At 39.8% G+C, this 16,168-nt stretch overlaps 1 protein-coding gene across 1 annotated transcript in view; it reads left to right on the forward strand.

Moving 5' to 3' along the window:
• Positions 1-762: 762 nt before the first annotated feature.
• GSAP (gamma-secretase activating protein) overlaps positions 763-16,168 on the forward strand; it is a gene marked incomplete at both ends in the record, with an annotated part of 47,717 nt that continues 32,311 nt past the window's right edge. The window contains 11 exons of the mRNA XM_080619712.1: positions 763-847; positions 4,192-4,265; positions 8,670-8,726; positions 9,440-9,509; positions 9,878-9,934; positions 10,020-10,108; positions 10,503-10,572; positions 11,629-11,678; positions 13,020-13,124; positions 14,078-14,137; positions 14,833-14,876. Of these exons, the coding sequence (XP_080475838.1) occupies positions 763-847; positions 4,192-4,265; positions 8,670-8,726; positions 9,440-9,509; positions 9,878-9,934; positions 10,020-10,108; positions 10,503-10,572; positions 11,629-11,678; positions 13,020-13,124; positions 14,078-14,137; positions 14,833-14,876 (761 nt within the window). The remainder of the gene's footprint in view (positions 848-4,191; positions 4,266-8,669; positions 8,727-9,439; positions 9,510-9,877; positions 9,935-10,019; positions 10,109-10,502; positions 10,573-11,628; positions 11,679-13,019; positions 13,125-14,077; positions 14,138-14,832; positions 14,877-16,168) is intronic.

Raw genomic sequence — 16,168 nt, forward strand, 5'->3', positions numbered from 1 at the left:
AACACACAGCACTTCCAGGGGGAACGTGAGGGTCACAGACCGTAGAATCATAAAATAGTTAGGTCTGGAAAGGACCTTAAGATCATCTCATTCCAACCCCCCTGCCATGGGCAGGGACACCTCACACTAAACCATGTCACCCAAGACTCTGTCCAACCTGGCCTTGAACACCGCCAGGGATGGAGCATTCACAGCTGGGGCCTTCTGATCAGCAGACACCGGAGGGCTGAAGCTTGGCAACAGACCTCACCCGCAGGTAACTCTTTAAGGCACTATCCGCACTCCGTGAGTGAAGCTTCGAAAAGCATCACCCCTTGCTCCAGCATGCCCCGGGAGCAGCCTGGGCGCCAACAGGCAAACGATGCCCTTCGAGTCCACCTGAAGCCTCCCCGACACCTGAAGCCTCCCCGACACCTGACGCACGGGGCGCCCGAGGCGGGGGTTCCGGGCCACTCCACTACCCCCAATAGGAAGCGGAACAGAGCCGCGTCCTCGAGCGGGACCTGCCCCGCCGGAACCCCTCAGCGCGTCCGCCCACCCCTGGCTGAGGAGGACGGAGGGAGGTGAAAGCGCTCCTAGCCACTCCGCGCTGCCGGCAGCTGAGTGACGCCCGCCGCTCCCAATGGACGCTGAGGCAGCCTGAGCGGGCAGGCCCATGGCGGCGGTTGTCCCGTAGAGACAGTGTAGAGGGGTGGGAGTAGAGTCGACCTAGGCTGGCGGGTGCCTTGTGTCCTCTGCGGGCCGGGGTGAGAGGAGGGCGGCATGCTGCTTCACCTGGTAGCCGAGTTTGATCTGCAGAGGGATGTGGTCCCCTGGCTGGCGGCGCGGGGCTGGGCCGCGGTTCTAGGTAACGCGCTCCCCAGGGAGGGCCGCGGGCCTGCGCCTTCTTCAGGGCCGCACCGCCTGCGAACGCGGGGGCTCGGGATAATAGCGGCGGCTGAGTGTTCCCCTCTGGAGCCTGGCAGGGGAGCGGCCGCTGCCCCCTTCATCCTTCCACCGGCCAGCCTCCAGAGCAGCGAGCTGTGCCGGCACCTGGGCCGAGTGTGCGCTGGGGGTCGTACCGCCGGTGGCCGGAGGAAGTTGAGGCTGGGAAGTGCCATGTCTTCAAAGAGCTGCCCGCATCCGAGGGCGCTTCTGCACGTCAGCTGCACTCCACAGCCCCTGTCTGCTGCTGCTTCACACGCGTTTGGGTTCCCACACCCCCCGAAGACTTCTAGCATTGCTCCCTCCTACACTACTCCCCTTTCTGTCAGGAAAGAAAACCCCAAAACACTTCTATGTGGTAAATGAGCATTAGTTAAAATTAGATAAAGTGTTAGGTGCCACAGCAGCGTGTGATAGTTCACATAGCAGGGGCTTGATGTAGTGTTTGGAAAAAAGAAAGGATGACCCCCACTGTCGTTTTGACCCTGTGGTTTTTTGCTTGTGTTTGTTCTCATTCATCTGCAGGGCAGCTGGCTTAGTTCTGATAGAAAACTTAGCCTAAAAAAACCCTACTGTAATGATGATTGCTTTAGTAGGGATAGATATGGGTGCACTGTGTGATGAACTTCAAACCTCTGCTCCTTTAGTTGCTTTAAATAACTCAAAATGCTTAACTTGCTCCCATGTTGAGGGGCTGTTATCAAATATTAGTAAGAATTTGGTAAAGGTCAACCAGAAAGTATCAGCTTTTTTGGTTTTATAAAATAATTTACCAAGCCATCAGTTACAAAAGCTGTAAAAAACTATTTCATGTGTACTAGGTTGCTGGTAGCTGGTGAATGGGGAACTGAAGGGGTTTGAGGTAAAATTCTGAGATGCTCCATGCATTATCAGTTAACCTATAAATTTATCAGTTCTTCTGTGATGCATTCAAGTCAACCTATGAATCTGTGTTGTAACATAGTCTCAGAGTGGTGCTGACCTGTGTTTGGGAATGGGACAATTGTACTCAGCTTTTTAAAATGTAATACGTACTCTTTGTGCAGTAAATTTCTCTTGTAGTACAGAATCAGAAGAATCAAAGCTGGAAGGTGCATCTGCACAGATACCAGCGTTGCTATACTGCATTTCAACTTTTGTCAGTGTATACTGACTTCTTCCTCTGGTGTAGTGCTGTTGTATTAGGGGTGTGGAGGTGGGAGGCAGAAGTTTGAAAAGTTTCATTTAAACGTTAAAGAAATACCTGTGCAGAGAGAGCAGGTGATTTTCAGGAGCCATGGTACTTTGTGCCAGTGGTTTCAGATGTTATTTATAATTTTCTTTCCTGAGAACTTGAAAGCCCTTGACAGCATATGGGAATTTCTAATGGCATGAGAGCTGGGAGCAACTCTGGTTAAGAGAGGGGAGCGGCAACTGAAATAAACCAGCCTTGTTCTCTTTATTCCACTTATTTTTGTATGAGCTGCACGTAATGGCTTTCAGGAAATCAAACCCTGCATTCTCCTGAGTACAGTGACAAGAGTTGTTTGCTGGGCAGGCAGGTTGGGTTGGTTCTTCTGCAGCCCTTCATCAGCTGGTCTCACCCGTGGGGATGCGAATGAAGTTGTAATTCTATGTGCAGTTTTACTGCAAGACTTTCCAAGGGCAGAGGTGATTGCTATTTCTTCTTTGGCTGCCTATTCTCACTGACAATGTTCAGTGACATGAACTGTATCACTTGTGATACAGAACATTTTCAACACCTTTAAGATCTCTGTATTAGGTGATAGAGAAATTCATTGATACAGAGGTGTCTTGTGGACCTTGTTCTCTACCTAAATTCTCTTCTGAGAAAGTACTGTATGAGAGAGAAGTGTGGAGACTCTAGTACTCATCTTGAAAGTTTGAGGTGGTGGTTAAATTCTGGGAAGTTTCCACTAAAAGAAGAGCTGAGTGTATGGTTATCTGAGCCTTTCTCAATTGTCACCGGCTAGCCCTACCTTGTAGTGTATTTTGAGCGATCTGAAACCAGTGATGCCTCATTAAGTGTACACTTGGTGCGTTGTTGAATGTACACTAAGGATTTTTGTTGTCCTCTCACAGCAAAATATGGAATTTATTTCCTTCTGGTAGTACTTGTAAAAAAGCTGTTTTCTTATCACTGGAAGCTGTACAAGCCAGTTTATAATATCAGGCTTGTGAAACTAAGTTTCACATGTCGTCTTTCTATCAACGCTTTGTTATAACTGCAAAGTAAATAGTGTCGAACTTGACTAAATATGTGCTGAGTTATGGAGAATTGTTTTTGCTGATGCTTACTGAAATGCAGGCTACCTTTATCTTAAAACTAGGACCAATTGTGCCTTATTAAGGGCAAAACTTCCACTTTTAGTGACACTTTTAGCCATCTGAGGTGAATACATTTTAATTGGCTGGAGAGATTAGAAAATAGAAAAGCAGCATCAGGAAAGCTTGAGTATGATACTTTATCTTTTTTTCTTGTGTTTTTCTTCTTATTTTGTGCTGGTTTGTTCAGATGTGCTTTTCTGTTTCTGTGTCCATCTTAGCTTCCTATTCATGGGTTTCTCTTTTAACCCTACTCTTTAGTTCACGCCCCACATCATATCTCCTGACCTGCATTGCTTAATTCTCTTGTACCTGTAGATATGTTCCATATTTTTATATGTTCCATATATTTATATACATATATATATATGGTGTTTAATCTTGTGATTCTTGGCTTTGTGGTTTTTTCTGGGGAGTGGTTGTGATGGTGTTAGGGTTGTAGAACTAACCTCTGAAGATGTAGTTTGTTTCCAGGCATTCTTTTGGGATGCTGAAGGGGGCAAGTGGGAGCAAGTGACACTTGGGCTTGTTCTATCTCACTGTAGTATTCTGAGGATTGGAGGGCAGCTTCACGGTTTGAACCGCACGCTGTGTATAATGAATACATAGGACTTTTTTATCCTGTAAATGGAAGATATTGAAAAAAAGCATCACAAAAGGTAGTGACCATTAGAATGACAGGTATAATGAAGAGTTAGGTGTTCACATAAGTAATTCTTTCCTATGTGTTTTGAAACCCCTTAAGTATTTTGTATTGGAAGTTAATCAGATTTAAATCATGGTGTAAGAAATATTCTCGTTTTCCAGAAGGGAGTAATTTTGGCATGTACAAATAAATACTTAGATGTAAAAATATATTTAAAAATATATCGTTGCTTAAAGTGTGCTTAGGTCAAGCAGCTCAAATGAAAATTCTGTGCCTTTTGATTCTTATAATTTCAGATACTTCTGAGAATTCATCAGCACTCTACATTGTAAATGTTGAAAGAAATGGAAAAATTATTTATACCTGGAAGGTAAGTCTGTCTCAGAAATTAATGGAAATATATCACAGAATTACTCTATATGTGTATCTATGCCTAATTGGCTTCTTGTGAGGGTTAGAACATGAAAACTCAACTGATTGCAATTTGAGGGGTTGGGCAATGGGAAAATGCACATCTCCACTTCAGACAAAGGTTAAGAATAATGAAATGGAGAGCAAAGGGATTATCTCATTAAGTCTATAGGGGTTCTGTTGTTGATATTTTGGGGGGCCAGAGTCTCACCCTGAATGTAATGTGATTAACAGATAAACTCTTCATAAGCAGCACATTCTTTCATCCTCAGAATTTCTCAGGGAAGTCTGACTATTAAATTCATGGGCACTACTTTAGTTAAATATGTTTCCTCCTACCAATATATATGTTAAGATGCCATTTAGCTAACATTAATTCTGCTTCTGCCTTTCTTCTTTGTTACTGTAAGATTCATCTACAGCAATTTATTGCAAGTAGTCTGAAGTAACCATTGTTTATTTGATGCCTTAAAGTATCCAGAGCTCTCCTTTTTAACACAGGATCCTGTTCTCTGTGGCATATGCATAGCTTTAGGTTGAAATGCCTGTAGTTCCAATTCCAAGTGATTTTTAAATAGCTTGCGAAGGTTTCCCTTTGATGAAACAAGTCTGTGCAACTTGGAGAAATCAGTAGACCCAGCTGGATTTTGGAGGATCTTGGTTCTCGAAGAGTACAGATTGGAGGTAGCAGAATCCAGTAGGATAGGGCTGCCTTTCGTTCCCCTCCAGCTCAACAATGCTAAAACTCTCCAGCTTCCCTAGGGTTAAGGGAAGAGGTGAGGCCTTCATCAGGGTATCATATACTTTAACTGTGGGTGGATGTTTCCTTTAGTACAGGCAGAGGGAGGGGAGTCTCTACAAGACAACAGTAACCATAAAAACAACACTAAATAATGTGTCAAAATATTTTTTTCATTGCTCAGAACTGTAGAAAGACTTAATGAAAGTAAGCCATCTAACCAACAAGAGATGTGGTACTGTGTATGTGTGATGTTGCTGCTTTCTAGTGTCCGTGGAATCTCACAGAAAGCTTTTTTGGACTTCTGACAGAGAATTCCAACTGCCTTGTATGATGTTCAGGCTCTTGCAGCTGGCACAAGGCATGAATTGTAGCTCAGGGTTCACACAGCTAGACCCAGGTCTGCCTGCGAGCTAGGTGTCTAAGCTCCCATTGTATTCTGTGGGGATCTGATCAAAACAGTTGGTAGAGCTTAGAGAACTCGCCAGTTGTAGCCTGTACTTTGAGAAGAGGTGTGTGGGGTGTAGGAGGTGACAATATCCACTGGACTTTGCTGACTAAATAGGCCAGTGACTCTCAGGAGCATTTCAACACCTAGGCTTAGTTCACTGAACCTAAGGTTAAAGGCTGCATGGGAAGACACTGAAAAAGTTCTCTGTAGTTTCTCTTTCCTAATTTTGGGAATAAAGTGACCTCTACAGCCTGTGTGGTAGGAGTGGCTAAATGACAGAGTCTCATAACTGGAACTAGCAAATTGCACAGCTGTGGGGCAGTTTTCACCTCTCAAATGTGAAGGTGAAAGAGGAAGAAGATCCTGCTGCTGCTGCTGCTGCTTTTCCTGTTCTCTTACCAGGACATAGCCTGATCATTTTCTCCTGAGTGAGTCAGCCTGCTGAAGAACCAGCATCTATTTATTCCTCTATTGGGAAGGATGCAGACGTATTTTGTTTGCTTCTACTAGAAGTGTTTTTTTACAGTTGTTAATGGGCAAACTGGAAGGTACTTGCTGGAGTTTTCTCACAAACAAATGTATCTTAAAGTAGTATTTCATTAAATATATGATGCTTCTCCCAGAAGGAAGTTGCGGTGGTACACATTTCTTTGTTGGGTCAGTAAAAATTCTGCTCATCAGCTGAAAGTGTTTGTACCCACTAAGGTGCTGTTGATGTTAGTGGGAGTCAGTACATCCACACTTGTCTGCATTCATGGTAAGAATATGTGGGTATGTCAGTCCCAAAGCTCACGTTAGTCTAGGTGGCTTGTATATTGGTGGGAACACACGTGATGGCCTAGGCTGTGGCTGTGTAGCACTCGCCCAGTGTCCTGAACAGGCTGAGTCCTGAGCTGCTAACACTGGGCCTTCCCTGATGTCTGTACTTTCGTTAACTTTGTTATGTTTGTGTCAGCTGCAGTCACACCCTAGGACTGTGATACCTTAAAGCAGGACTGATTTTTCCCCTACCCAACCCTCTTCTCTCACAGTTGTTGGGAGTATTGTGTGTGTCTTTTTACACTTTACTACTGACTTAATAAGGATTCAATCCAAATGTTTCCCTTTCTGAAACAGTCTATTGACAGCGTATGGGTATAGTTCTGTGATTTGGGGGTTTACTGCAAACCTTTTAAGAGGAGTATCTATTCATATTTACATAGAAGAAAAAAACATCTTGGTGTAGTGAATGACAAGTAGTTTGAGGCTCCAGTTTGACACTTCTTTTAAATTTTTACAAACATTCTAAAATATAAGTATTCTTTGTGTTTTACTATTCTGTTCTACTAATATACATCATCACACTGGAAGGCTTACCTGGGCGAAACAGACTGCTTCTTGTGTCTGCAGTTAGTCCTTCTGTTTCCTTAAACTTACATTGGTGAGATCACAATGTAATTATAGCTTCTAACAAACTACAGACCTTGCTGAGTTGTTAAGGCAGTTTAATATCTCTTTCTCTCTCACCTCCTTCATGATAAACTATAACTAATGAGCTACTACTTTTGTGAGACACAGCTATGTGTCTGCGAGCCTTTCCTTCTGGTTTTATAGCAGCAAACTTTAGCTGTGACATTCTCAGTGAGGATAGAGCAGAAGCAAGGATGTAAACTAAATGGAGCTGCCCTGGCTTGTTGCCTGATAGATACAAATAAAAACCAACAATTGTCAGCTAAGTGGAAGAAAATCCAGTGCATTCTGTGTGAAATCAGGGAAAGGTGAAGAATGAGCTTTATTTTCAAGCTTATTTTATTGTTACGTTATACTGTACTTTTGACAGTGTCTATCTTTTGTGAGGTTGATGGTGTAAAGGAAGATACTTTTAACAGAATTGAATTCTGGTGTCAGCAGTTCTGTTTTGCAAGGCAATACGAGAAACTTCAGAGTAAACATGAAAACAAGTGTTTCAGCTTGTGTGCAGATGTGGGCACTTACGTAGTCCTGTTACTTATAAAGTATATTTTTCAGTGGCTAAGTATGGAGAATATTAGTGTTTCAGACACACTTGGAAAGGATGGTTATTTGTGAAAGCACCTGCTTAACCTTAAATTAGAAAGCCTGAACCCTGTGTCTTAATGCAAAGACATTTTGTTTTCCTTGTTTAAATCAGAAATCAAAGACTTGTCAGTGCCACAACAATAATGAGACAATCAGAAATAGACCCCTTAGGAAGAGAATACTCAGGCTTTTGTTTTAACTTCACAAAGCAAGATGCCATAACTTTGTAAATAACCACAGACTTCTCCCATCTCCCCACAAGCTGTAATTAAAAACAATGATGCTCACTGTTTGAGTACAAGCCTGTGTGGCTGGATTACATTTCAACAATTCCGCAATTTAGTGCCTATACCTAGAGTACATTAATGAACTTCAGCTTGAATTGGTGCACAATATATGCTGCCAAGCAGCTTTTTGTCAAATAAATTTTGACTATTTACAGCATGGTAAAAGTTACCAAGGAGAAAAGTTGTGATTTGTATCATCTTAGAAGTGCCACAAACAAGATCATTGTATGTTATTATCAATCAGCTAGAAAGGATGTGTATTATGCTTCTTTTCAAAGGCAGCAGGCTAAAGGTGTTGTCTGAGCTTGTGAAATATATTTAGCCTTCAAGCAATCATTTTCTAAGCCAGAGCTGAAATCCTTCTCCAGCCTGCAGCCAGATTGCTGGAAGCTGTGTTTGGTGACGTTTGATGTTTCTGTGCTCCCTTTTGGAGCAGCAACCCACCGAGCTGGTGAGGTTTGTAAGACCAGCCTTAGACATTCCAGAGGTCGTAGCAGCCCCTTTCGTTCTCGTACATACGTCTCTCGTCCTGGTCCTGCTGCCTGTAACTAAACGCAGTTTAGAACCAAAGTGAGAGAGAGGCACTTGGCTTATGCAATGTCTCGTGGGCTGCAGATTGGCCACATTTTGGCTTTATCCCGTGTGTTAGTTCTAAAAGGAAAAAAAATCTTTTGTTTCTTGCCTTGCTTTCTTGGCATTAGGTAATTAACTGCCTGTTTATAGGGCAGGGACGTGTGTGAGGATGTGTGTCAAGGGGCAGGGGGAAGAGGAGAGGGAGGTAGAATAAAGTAAATCAGTGTTTAACTTTGTATATTTACGTTGACAGTGCTAATTTGCTTTCATCCATAGGGAAATCAGAGAAGTACACACATAGGATTGTACGATCCTCAAACTAAACAAAACGAGGTGAGGCCATTGCTAGTATTTTTCCCTGGTCAAAGTGCTGTAGCATTTCAGATTTGCATGCCTTGCAGCACAGTATGTTATATCCTTAAGTAGTATATGCTTATTTGAAACAGTGGATACTTGTTTGAAACAGAAAAGAAACCAGAATGGTATTTGAATGATGCTCAGTAGTATTAAGATGCAGAACATTACAGAACATCTGAATGATTTGGGAGCGGTAAAGTATCATGTCTGCAGTCTTTACTTCTGAACAACCAGTTCAAGCCCTTTCTGCTCCTCTTCATACTGAATGTGTATGCTAAAAAGTAAATTTTGGGATTTTTCTTTGTTATGAAAGAAAACCTCAGTCTAGTTGCTGCTACAGCTTGTAAGAAATTATTCTAAAACTGAATGTACTGCAGTTCAGTGGCTGGAACCATAATGTGCTATTGCAGGTGTTCCCATAACAGTATGAAATGGGTGAAATTTTGTGTTTACATAAAGGTCTGCTGTGCTGCTCTAGTGGCAACATAGAGCTCAAAAGAACCAGTAAGAAGTAAACAAAGGAGAAAAAAAAGAAATGATACAATTCAGGCTTGAAATACGTTTCTTCTAGCCATGAAATTATTTGCTTTAAAAATGAAACTGATGTACTGATCATCAGTGTTTTGCTGCAAAGAAGTAATTAGATGGATTTAAAATTAATTTATTAGCATTTATATGTTTCTTTATAGCACCTCTATATGTTTGAGAGGGATCTCCGTATAATCAGTTGTTCTGTCAACAATGAAAGGACATTATTGGGTAAATACGTGTTTTATCATTATTTTTGTTGTGTGCTTTGTCTTTTAGTTTAGTAGGATGATGTATTTGGGTCTAGAATTACTTAAAACTGTTTTGCCCCTTATGTTGCTTACAGCTATCTGTGCATTTCAGTTGATCCATCGCTAGATACTGTAGGTAACAAAGGCACAGCTGTAATGATATTGTCATTCGCTTCCCCCTCTTTATACATGCTTCCTACATCTAGAAGAGCTTCTGTTCCTTTAATAGAAATGCTTTTGGTAAAAAAAATTGTGCTGCTTGCTCTCCAAGAATGTTTGATAGGATTAATGTCAAATGTGCAAGCTCACTGTGGAATGTTTTTTGGTTTTTGTCTTTTTTCCCCTTAGCGGTCAGCTTCCGTCAATATACTGAGGAAGAAAGAGTAAGTCAGCTGTTACAGTCAGGTACTGTGGATTGTTTCAATACTGTTTGAAATATTGCATTCTTTTGCTAAAAATTGATGTTACCTAAACCATGTTCTTTTTTCAGTGTCCAAGTATTTAGCCTTGCTAATTGAAATTCATCCCATTAATAATGTGAGAGTCCTAAAGGCTGTGGATAGCTGTGTTCAAGTACAGGTAAATTACTCAACTAATCAAAATATAAACCTTTTTAATCCACTATTCTAGAAAGGAAAAAATGGTGGAGTGCAGAAATATCTCACCTTACCTTGCAACTGTTACAGAGATAGTGTGTTCATAGCATGAAAAAAGTGAGAAACTTCATAAAATGTTTGATGTAGGATAGTTCTCTGACATGAAAGCTACTTTTTTATTTCTCTTCAGTCCCTTGAAGCTTGCAATTATCGTCATTGGTGACTGTTAGTCTGTAATAATAGCTGTTTTTATTAATATCATTAGTGTGCCTGTCTTAATTTAAAAATATGTAACTTTCCAGCTAACCCCACCATTTTAGATTAATGTTCTAAAGTACTCTGGTTATTTACTTACTGTTTTTAAACTTTCTGTTTAGTTTCTTTATCCAGTTGAAGGCAAAAATACTTCTACAGAAAGTCGCCTCTTGCTAGTTTCAGAAGATAAATGTGAGTTAATATTTTGATAGTGTGTATATACATACTCTTTTATTTGAAGATCCTCATTATAGATTACATTTTTGGTAGACTTTTGGAAAAGAATGGGAAAAAAGGGTGAGAGCTATTGTAAGTATTGCAGATAACTGTATATTTTAATGGAATTTTTTGTTTCAGTGTTAGCAAAATGGCTGGCTTTGACTGCAATTATTTGCTTAGTTCATGCATTCATCAGTTACCTTTATTTCTAAAAGTAATAACAAAAACTTTTATAGCTGTCTATAAATATAGAGCAGATACTGACTGAGAGATGGATTGTGATTCAGCGTGTGATAAGTGGGATTAGAATAGGACAGTAGTTCCTCGGATTTAGCTAACATTGCATGTTCAGCCTAATTTAATGGGAGCAATGGATAGAGGTGGACATCTGGAAAAGGCTGTTTATCCCTCTTGCTTTTCCATCTTATTATAGAGATTTCTTTTCCCATGTCTTTGGAGAGGCCATCTTTGCTAAGCCAGACACCAATCGTTAGGTACTTTGACTTATGTGGGCAGAGTTCATCTACTAAATACGTTCACATAGTGCTGTGAACTGTATCAGAAACACTTAGAACATCTGCTGGGTGGATCTTGCACCCTTCACGCAGGCAAATGATCAATGACTTTAGGAATTTTGCATGGGAAAGGACTGTGTAGTGGAAGGAAGTGGAACAGGGTTGGGCACAGGCATGCAGCTCTGTGTGGCCTTTCTGTGCGTGCTCCTTAGCTTGGTTTGGCATGTTGCAGTTAGCATCCTCCTGACAGTGCTCCACTGATGGCACAGAATTTTTTCCATGAGGTGGTATGGCTGAAGCCACCCTCAGCTCAGGAAAGGAAGAGAGTCCAGGTGTTTGCATAGGCACATGGATTCATATATCACAGATTTCCTCTAATGCTGAGTTGAACTTTCCTGGCCCCAATATTTTCTTATAGCATTCTAAGAGGTGAGAGTGTTTAATAAGCTGTATAAAAGCATATAAAAATGTATGTTTGTAATGACTTTTTTTTTGTTTTTGGTGTATTTTAAAGATATTGAACAATTTGAGATTCGTGTAGTTGCAGAAGAAGAGCACAAAGTGGTAAGACTTAAAATATGGGGCTCCGAGGGCTTTTTTGCTTTAATTGAAAATTCAAATACCTGTCATTTTAGCTGACTGTTTTGTGTAGTTTTATACTTGGGCACCACAAAGCATAGTAAAGAAAGTACTGATAAGATGGCAACTTAAGAAGCTAACCACAAAGCCTATTGAGAAACTTGCAAACTGTGTAATCTATGGGGAAAATTACTTATTTGATTATTTTTTGTTTGTTGTTGAATGTGTCTGTATGATAGAAATTGGGAGTAAATGTTAAATAAATATGTTTTTAATAAATAAATAAATAAATACACATTTTTAAACCATTTAAAATATTTGCAGTCACCTTCCAAACTTTGCCTTTTGAGTGTCTGTGTGTCCCAGTGAAGGATTCATTTAAAAAACAAGTAAATAAACAAAAGACATAAAATTTAGGTATGCTTCAAGTACTGTGAATATTGCAGTCACTTTTTCCCCCTCATCTTTTTCCTATTTTTAATAAAGAATTTTTCTTCAACAAATTGTGGATGTTTTGCTTAGAAGATTTATTATTAATAAACATACATTTATTATAGTAAAGAATTGTGTCATGTAAGCCAATGTTTCATCTTATCTAGGCAAATGTAAGCTTGGAAGGAAAACATTAAGGACTGATTCTCAGTCACTTTGAAGTCTTTTATGGTTTTCTCAAAGTTTATCATAAGTTTATCATTGCTTTTAATTGCAGATGGGTTTTATCTGCTACACTACAGTAGTGAAGACTAAGAGTGTCATCAGAAATAACAGATGAATCTGATGTCCTTCTAACAAATGATTTGTTTGGTTGACAGGAAGTCTCCCTACATCTTTCAAGAGTGCCTTTATACAATCCCAGTGGTTTTCTACAGTTCTAGCCCTTTCCCTACTGCCAGTATTCTCCATCATGTGGCTGAGACTTTGGACAGAAATCGTTTTGGAGCTAACACATCTTCCTTCAATAGTTAATGTGGCTGGTTCTGAACTGTGTTATTTCACTCCTCTGTTTCTCTACGATGAAGCATGCTGTCTGCTTTTCTTTGTTCACTTTGAGCAGCTTAAGTGGTGAATTTCTTGCAAGCAAACAAATTTCAAAGAAAATACTTGGTAGTAGGTGTACCCTGAAAACTGTGCTTCTGGTCTATTTAAGCTGAGCACCTTGCAAACAATGAGAATGGACTTTGTGCAGCTAAAAAAGAGGCGTATTTGATCCAAGCACCTTAATATTTACGTCTCTTCTGTCATTGCTTTTCTCTTTAAAGCACAGACTGTGTATAATTGTTAGAGAACCTTACTTAATGACTTCTAATGTTCTTTCTTTTCCTTTAGGTGATTCAAAACTCAGGTCAGCTTCTAAGAGCCAGAGTTGCAGATGATCTCATTTGGGCACAATGGGATATGATGGAGCAAAGGCTCTTCTACATGGTTCCAAAGGTGAGATGGAAGTCATTCTAGTAGTTTTGGTTTTGGCTGACTTATGACAGTAAAGTTTTGAGTGTGTGCACTAATAATAGTGTGAGTTTGGTTTTCATTATAGTTGTATGTCTTCTTTCTGCCTCAAATAACCTAAAGCAAAAGCCAGACTTAACCTCAGCTGCTGTTTGTGCCTAGTAAATTGCAAGAAGGCTGGTGGTCTTAGTGATTTTTATATAAAAAAAGGTGGGTTTCTTAGATTTTTTGACTTTAGAAAGGCCTTTTGTTCAAAAGGATTTAAATCTATCAGGAACTGTCATGAGTATAATGCCTGTGTTCTAGAGAATTCACATCTAGAAATCATGTTGTACACACGACTTACTGAGTGACCAAATGACAGCAGGTTTTTGGCTAGAAATGCTGAAACTCTTTGGATTTGGTTTATTTTGTCTGAGGGACTATTTGTACTTGATGTGTTTTACTTAAATAAAAATTGATTTCTCTTAACTCCTCTTAGCCACCTATAAAATATGAGTATTAGGAAATAACAGGAAGTGAACTGTGATGGAGAAACATATTCCTGGTTTTGTTTCTGAGATACCCTTTCTGAACTAGCCAAAGTAAGATACAATTCATTTTGCTGTATAGATAGTTATGGTAAGCATATTATTTTTCAGCCTTCTAGAGTGTGTGTGTATGTGTGAAAGACATGTAATGTGGTGCTTTCAAGTGAGAGCCCACGCAATTATAGATGATTGGCAGATAATGATCTGAGACAGGAAGGAAGCGTGTCTTAGTGCTATTGTTGGGGGTTATATGTGGTTTTTAAAGTTGTATTTTGTCCCCTAACTTCTGCGTATCAGTTAGCAAAGCCAGTTGAGTGTGGAGAATGATGTGGAGTATCCAGTCACTTTTCAGTCTATGTGATGTGCTTTCTATTTGAACAATTACAATACATATCCTTTTAATTCCAGGAATCAAAGAGTACTTTAAAATGTGTCCAGTTTTATCCTGATGAAAACTTTAACTCAATAGTAAGTCATGAGTATTTTATACAGTGGTTTTGAGTGGGATGTAATTATGTGTTTCCGGCACCAATACAGGGTCTCTTTCAGTGTCTTTTATTATTGGAGCTTATGCAAAGGAGAACTGTTTTGTTTTTTTTTTTTCAGTGTTTTGTTTTTCGTTTTTTTATTTGGATGTTTGGGTTCTTTTTTCATTATATGCTTTTCAAGAATATATTCAGTCAGATTCGGGTTGTGCCACAGGAAGGTAACTTCAGTGGAATCGCAGATACTGACCTAAAAGTAGGTGGCATTCATGACATACTATTCTTATACTCAAGTGTGAAAAGCTGGGTTATCAAATGTATGAGACAGAGAAACTATGTACTGATTTTGTGTCAGTTTTAAGCAAGATAGGAAAATTTGCTGTGGCCAGAATACAGACAACAGAACATAAAATATACAGCTGTTGAACATGTCATTGTTATTGGATTGTTTTTGTCCCAGTGGCTGAAATTAAGTTAAATATAATTTATTTTTTTAAGAATCTGTTTTATTGTTGTTGGGGTGATTGAAAGGATTAGAGGAGGAAAATAAACTTGGTTAAAATGTTTAATCTCGTGAAATGTGCGTTTGACACATTTGACTGGTCTGAAAAACTGATCATAGCTTATCATAGTGTACTGACCTCACTAAACATGTTTGTTTTCATTTTTGGTTAACAGCTGGAATCGCACCTGGATATATCTGTAAATGATACACAATTAAAGTAAGTTTTTTAACGTTTTGTTTTCCTTTCTTTTTAATGTATCGAGTAATGTTTTACAAATCGAAGTAAAATTTGTCCCAACCACAGTGTCTTTGTTTGCAGTTGCCTACACGGTACTTGAGCATAACAATAATACAACCACTGTGTCTGAATCCCCAGTTCCTTTTATTTTCATCGTGGTGAACTGTAAATGAAATGTCATCCTCAACTGCTTTTTGGTTGCCATTTCTAAATATTATTTATTAGAAGAGCTAGCTACAAGTTAAACCCCCTGAGTGTTCTGGCCCTATTTAAATTAATTTGTTTTAATCTTGGGCATGTTGTAGTGGTGATGTCAAAAATCCTGTCAAGGGAAACTCTCCTTTTTTAATTGCTGTGACATGTTTTAGTGGGCAGTTAACCAGACCAGTAGCTCCAGTAGCCTTTGAGACACTGCCTGTACTCCTTTCTGCTCCAGCATGGTGTTTCCAGCCAGCCTGCACTTTCAAAGGCTAAGATTCTGTGTGTCTGCTGTGCACGTGACTGCATCTGAGCTTGTCTCCTTGAGGCTCCCTTTTAACTGAGGAAAGCCTAGTCAGGATGGTCTGACTCTCAGCTGTAATTCATCTCATACTCATCTATCTTCAGTCAGTTTAATTTACATTCTAAAAAGGCCTGTTCCTCCTTGAAATGAGAGGCTAAAGCTACCCATCAGATACCAATAACTGAAGGTAGTTGAGTTACATCTTGTCCAAACCGTGGCCCTCGGGATGTCTCAGTGATATGCAGAAGGCTCAGTGTGGTGTTACTGCAGTTGCAGGTTGCCCTAAAAGAACAGGGCATCCTCTTGCTGTTAGTACTGAAAAAAATCCAACTCTTCTAAAAGCTTCAATGCCGTAATTCTTTTTTATTTTTATTTCTGTCAAAATTATTGCAGAGAACCTGGGGGAAAATCAAAACAGAATCAAAATCTTTTCTGGGAAAAGCCCAAACAAACAAGCCAGAGCAGACTAAGTACAATCTTTTATTGCATGTTCTGTATGGCAAAAATAGAACTTGTAGATTTTAAAGATATGTAAACCCATTAAAGCACAGGCAGCATGAGGCTGAAAAAGAATGTCTTGGTATAACAAGTTCCATGTAAGTGTGATTTTCTTGCTTTCATTTTTGAGTATTTCCGCTGCGATTACTGTACCTAACTGCAGATTGAAATGTGGCTTTACAGACATAAGAATGGTAGAGTTAGGCTGCAAAGCCCTTGGGTTCTCAGGTATGATGAATGTTTGGATTTCCAGTACTTGACCAGAACTTGC

Source organism: Psittacula echo (assembly GCF_963264785.1).
Source record: "Psittacula echo genome assembly, chromosome: 1".
Classification (NCBI taxonomy): Eukaryota; Metazoa; Chordata; class Aves; order Psittaciformes; family Psittacidae; genus Psittacula; species Psittacula echo.